The 5705-nt window shown below is 58.5% G+C and overlaps 1 protein-coding gene across 1 annotated transcript; it reads left to right on the top strand.

The window, feature by feature from the left end:
* The first annotated feature begins 825 nt into the window (after positions 1-825).
* LOC106900070 (transmembrane O-methyltransferase-like) lies at positions 826-3574 on the top strand. The gene is made up of 2 exons (XM_014962039.1): positions 826-1044; positions 3254-3574. The coding sequence occupies exons 1-2, from the start codon at positions 826-828 to the stop codon at positions 3572-3574; spliced, it is 540 nt and encodes a 179-aa protein (XP_014817525.1).
* The last annotated feature ends 2131 nt before the right edge of the window (positions 3575-5705 follow it).

The following is a 5705-nucleotide window of genomic DNA, read 5'->3' as shown; positions in this document are numbered from 1 at the left end:
AGCCATGGCACTGTTGGCATGGCCATGGCGTGCCAGTGACACCATGGACACCATGGCCATGGCTCTGTTGGCGTGGCCATGGTACCATTGACACAGACATGGCACCGTTTGCATGGTCATGGCACTGTTGGCATGGCCATGGCATAATTGGCATGGTCGTGGCACCACTGGCACAGCCATGGCACTCTTGGCATGGCTGTGGTACCAATGGCATGGCCATGGCACCGTTGGGGTGACCATGGCACCGTTGGGGTGACCATGGCACCATCAGCATGACCATGGCACCGTTGGGGTGACCATGGCACCATCAGCATGACCATGGCACCGTTGGGGTGACCATGGCACCATCAGCATGACCATGGCACCGTTGGGGTGACCATGGCACCATCAGCATGACCATGGCACCGTTGGGGTGACCATGGCACCATCAGCATGACCATGGCACCGTTGGGGTGACCATGGCACCATCAGCATGACCATGGCACCGTTGGTGTGACCATGGCACCGTTGGCATGGTCATGGCACTGCTGGTGTGACCATGGCACCATCAGCATCACCATGGCACCGTTGGTGTGACCATGGCATCGTTGGCATGGTCTTGGCATCGTTGGTGTGACCATGGCACCATCAGCATGGTCATGGACCCACCACAACCAGGAGCTGGGGTGGGTGACAGGTTGGCACGGCCACCCACCCCATGCCATGCCACGTCCCATGGCCACCAGAGAACCAGCCAGGACCTTCCCGTGCCATGGTAGCCCTGGGGACACCCCGGGAAGGGGTGGGGGGACAGGGGAGGTCCTGCTGGCCACCCGGGTGGCACTGATGACCCGGTGGCCCGTGGCAGGGAGGATCGTGGCGCGGCTCCTGGAGGAGAGGGCACCGCTGCGGGTGCTGGAGCTGGGCACCTACTGCGGCTACGGCACCGTCCTGCTGGCCATGGGGCTACCACCCGGCGCCCGGCTCTACACCGTGGAGAGCGACCCACGGCACGCCGCCGTGGCAGAGAAGGTCATCCGCCTGGCCGGCTTCGACGAGCAGATGGTGAGTGCCCACCTGGAGGGCAGGGGTTGGACACCATGGGGTTCCTCTGGTGCCACCTCCCCAGGTCTCTGCAGTTGACCTGGTTGAACCCCATGAGGTTCCTCTGGTTCCACTTCTCTGGGTCCCTGCACTTGACCTGGTTGAACCTCACAAGGTTCATCTGGTGCCACCTCTCCATGACCCTGCAGTTGACCTGGTTGAACGTCACAAAGTTCACCTGGTGCCACCTCTCCATGACCCTGCACTTGACTTGGTTGAACCCCATGAGGTTCCTCTGGTGCCACCTCCCCAGGACCCCACACTTGACCCGACTGAACCCCATGAGGTTCCTCTGGTGCCACCTCTCCAGGTCTCTGCAGTTGACCTGGTTGAACCTCACAAGGTTCCTCTGGTGCCACCTCTCCAGGACCCCACACTTAACCTGGTTGAACCTCACAAGGTCCATCTGGTTCCACCTCTCCAGGTCTCTGCAGTCGACCTGGTTGAACCCCATGAGGTTCCTCTAGTGCTGCCCCTCAATGACCCTGCAGTTGACCTGGTTGAACCCCATAAGGTTCTTCTCATGACACCTCCCCAGGACCCCACACTTGACCTGGTTGAACCTCACAAGGTTCATCTGGTGCCACCTCTCTGGGTCCCCACACTTGACCCAGCTGAACCTCACAAGGTCCATCTGGTTCCACCTCTGCAGGTCTCCCTGCACTTGACCTGGTTGAACGCCATGAGGTTCCTCTGGTGCCACCTCTCCAGGTCTCTGCTGTTGACCTGGTTGAGCCCCATGAGATTCATCTGGTTCCATCTCTCTGGGTCCCCACACTTGACCCAGTTGAACCTCACAAGGTCCATCTGGTTCCACCTCTCCAGGACCCCACACTTGACCCGACTGAACCCCATGAGGTTCCTCTGGTGCCACCTCTCCAGGTCTCTGCAGTTGACCTGGTTGAACCTCACAAGGTTCCTCTGGTGCCACCTCTCCAGGACCCCACACTTAACCTGGTTGAACCTCACAAGGTCCATCTGGTTCCACCTCTCCAGGTCTCTGCAGTCGACCTGGTTGAACCCCATGAGGTTCCTCTAGTGCTGCCCCTCAATGACCCTGCAGTTGACCTGGTTGAACCCCATAAGGTTCTTCTCATGACACCTCCCCAGGACCCCACACTTGACCTGGTTGAACCTCACAAGGTTCATCTGGTGCCACCTCTCTGGGTCCCCACACTTGACCCAGCTGAACCTCACAAGGTCCATCTGGTTCCACCTCTGCAGGTCTCCCTGCACTTGACCTGGTTGAACGCCATGAGGTTCCTCTGGTGCCACCTCTCCAGGTCTCTGCTGTTGACCTGGTTGAGCCCCATGAGATTCATCTGGTTCCATCTCTCTGGGTCCCCACACTTGACCCAGTTGAACCTCACAAGGTCCATCTGGTTCCACCTCTCCAGGACCCCACACTTGACCCGACTGAACCCCATGAGGTTCCTCTGGTGCCACCTCTCCAGGTCTCTGCAGTTGACCTGGTTGAACCTCACAAGGTTCCTCTGGTGCCACCTCTCCAGGACCCCACACTTAACCTGGTTGAACTTCACAAGATTCATCTGGTGCCACCTCCCCAGGACCCCGCACTTGACCTGGTTGAACCTCACAAGGTTCCTCTGGTGTCACCTCTCCATGACCCTGCACTTGACCTGGTTGAACCCCATAAGGTTCCTCTCGTGCCACCTCCCCAGGACCCCACACTTGACCTGGTTGAACCTCACAAGGTCCATCTGGTGCCACCTCTCCAGGTCTCTGCTGTTGACCTGGTTGAGCCCCATGAGATTCATCTGGTGCCACCTCCCCATGACCCTGCACTTGACCTGGTTGAACCTCACAAGGTTCCTTTCGTGCCACCTCCCCAGGACCCCACACTTGACCTGGTTGAACCTCACAAGGTTCCACCTCTTCAGATCTCTGCAGTTGACCTGGTTGAACCCCATGAGGTTCCTCTGGTGCCACCTCCCCAAGACCCCACACTTGACCTGGTTGAACCCCATGATGTTCCTCAGGTGCCACCTCTCCAGATCCCTCCACCTGGTCTCCCTCATCCACATCACCCCCAAACTCAAGTCTACCCTCAATCCCACCCCCCACATCACCCATGAAGATGTCAAAACACCACCAGTCCCTCCCAGTAGAGCCCACCACCCATGAAGTTCTCCCGTTGGGTGGGCTGCAGGTGGAGCTGATCGTGGGCCCTTCGGAGGAGGTCATCCCCAAGCTGAGGGACAAACACGGCCTGGTCCAGGTTGACTTTGTCTTCATGGACCACTGGAAGGGGCGGTACCTGCGGGACCTGCAGCTCCTGGAGAGTCACCGGTTGCTGGCGCCGGGGGCCACGGTGGTGGCCGACAATGTCCTCTTCCCGGGGGCTCCCCGCTTCCTGCAGTACGTCAGGACCTGCCCCCGCTTCCGCTGCCGCCTCCACCGCGCCAGCCTGGAGTACTGCCCCGCCATCCCCGACGGCATCGCCGAGCTGCGCTACGCCGGGGACACCTAGAGCACCGGGAGGTCACCAGGAGCTCCACCAGGAGGCACCAGGAAGGTCACCAGAAGCTTTACCAGGAATTCACTGGGAGGCCCTTGCCAGGAATTCCTTGGGAAGTTCACTTGGACCTTCACTGGAAGGTCACCAGGAAGGTCACTGGGAGTCCCTCTCCAGGAATTCCCAGTGAAGTTCACCAGGAGCTTCACTGGGATTCACCAGGAGCTTCACTGGAAGGTCACCAGGAAGGTCACCAGGAAGGTCACCAGGAGCTCCTCTCCTGGAATTCCCTGAGAAGTTCACCAGGAGCTTCATGGGAAGGTCACCAGGAAGGTCACCAGGAGCCCCTCTCCAGGAATTCCCTGGGAAGGTCACCAGGAGCTTCACTGGGAACTCACTGGGAGCTCCTCACCAGGAATTCCCAGTCAAGTTCACCAGGAGCTTCACTGGAAATTCACCGGGAGCCTCAAAGGAAGGTCACCTGGAAGGTCACCAGGAAGGTCACCAGGAGCTCCTCTCCAGGAATCCCCTGGGAAGTTCACCAGGAGCTTCACCAGGAACCTCATGGGAAGGTCACCAGGAAGGTCAATAGGAGCTCCTCACCAGGAATTCCCAGTGAAGTTCACCGGGAGCTTCACTAGGGTTCACCAGGAGCCCCTCTCCAGGAATTCCCTGGGAAGTTCACCAGAAGCTTTACCAAGAATTCACCAGGAGCCCCTCCCAGGGAATCCCCTGGGAAGTTCACCAGGAGCTTCACCAGGAACCTCATGGGAAGGTCACCAGGAAGGTCACCAGGAGCCCCTGTCCAGGAACTCCCTGGGAAGTTCACCAGGAGCTTCACTAGGGTTCACCAGGAGCCTCACAGGAAGGTCACCAGGAGCCCCTTGCTGGGAATTTCCGGTGAAGTTCACCAGGAGCTTCATGGAAAGGTCACCAGGAGCCCTTCTCCTGGAATTCCCTGGGAAGTTCACCAGAAGCTGCACCAGGAATCACCAGGAGCTTCATGGGAAGGTCACCAGGAAGGTCACCAGGAGCCCCTCTCCTGGAATTCCCAGTGAAGTTCACCAGAAGCTTTACTGGGAATTCCCTGGGAATTCACTGGGAGGGGCTCCCAGTGAATTCCCAGTGAAGTTCACCAGGATTCACCAGAAACCTCACGGGAAGGTCACCGGGAGTTCCTTGTCAGGAATTCCCTGGGAAGTTCACCAGGAAGGTCACCGGGAGCCCTTCTCTGGGAATTCTCTGGGAAGTTCACCGGGAGCTTCACTGGGAGTTCACTGGGAGCCCCTCGCCAGGAATTCCTTGGGAAGTTCACCAGGAGCCTCACAGGAAAGTCACCAGGAAGGTCACTGGGAGCCCCTCACCAGGAATTCCTTGGGAAGTTCACCAGAAGCTTTACTGGGAATTCACCAGGAGCTTCATGGGAAGGTCACCAGGAGCTCCTCTCCTGGAATTCCCTAGAAAGTTCACCAGGAGCTTCACTGGGAATTCACCAGGAGCCCCCCTCCAGGAATTCCCTGGGAAGTTCACCAGGACCTTCACTGGAAGGTCACCAGGAAGGTCACCAGGAGCCCCTCTCCTGGAATTCCCAGCGAAGTTCACCAGAAGCTTCACCAGGAACCTCATGGGAAGGTCACCAGGAAGGTCACCAGGAGCTCCTCACCAGGAATTCCCTGGGAAGTTCACCGGGAGCTTCACCAGGATTCACCAGGAGCCTCAAGGGAAGGTCACCAGAAGCTTTACTGGGAATTCACTGGGAGCCCCTCCCAGGGAATTCCTGGTGAAGGTCACCAGGAGCTTCATGGAAAGGTCACCAGGAGCCCTTCTCCTGGAATTCCCTGGGAAGTTCACCGGGAGCTTCACCAATTCACTGGGAGCTTCATGGGAAGGTCACCAGGAAGGTCACCAGGAGCTCCTCTCCTGGAATCCCCTGGGAAGTTCACCAGGAGCTTCACCAGGAGCCTCATGGGAAGGTCACCAGGAAGGTCAATAGGAGCTCCTCACCAGGAATTCCCAGTGAAGTTCACCGGGAGCCTCAAGGGAAGGTCACCAGAAGCTTTACTGGGAATTCCCTAGGAGCCCCTCCCAGGGAATTCCTGGCAAAATTCACCAGAAGCTTCACCAGGAGCTTCATGGAAAGGTCACC

This window comes from Calidris pugnax, unplaced genomic scaffold (genome assembly GCF_001431845.1).
Source record: "Calidris pugnax isolate Ruff unplaced genomic scaffold, ASM143184v1 scaffold1223, whole genome shotgun sequence".
In the NCBI taxonomy this organism is placed as follows: Eukaryota; Metazoa; Chordata; class Aves; order Charadriiformes; family Scolopacidae; genus Calidris; species Calidris pugnax.
Note: the sequence above shows the minus strand (reverse complement) of the source record. Positions and strands in the feature narration are given on the sequence as shown.

Coding starts and splice junctions, on each gene's coding strand:
- LOC106900070 (XM_014962039.1), top strand. CDS start 826: ATGACCCGGTGGCCCGTGGCAGGGAGGATCGTGGCGCGGCTCCTGGAG. Junction 1,045..3,253: donor CCGGCTTCGACGAGCAGATG/GTGAGTGCCCAC, acceptor GGTGGGCTGCAG/GTGGAGCTGATCGTGGGCCC.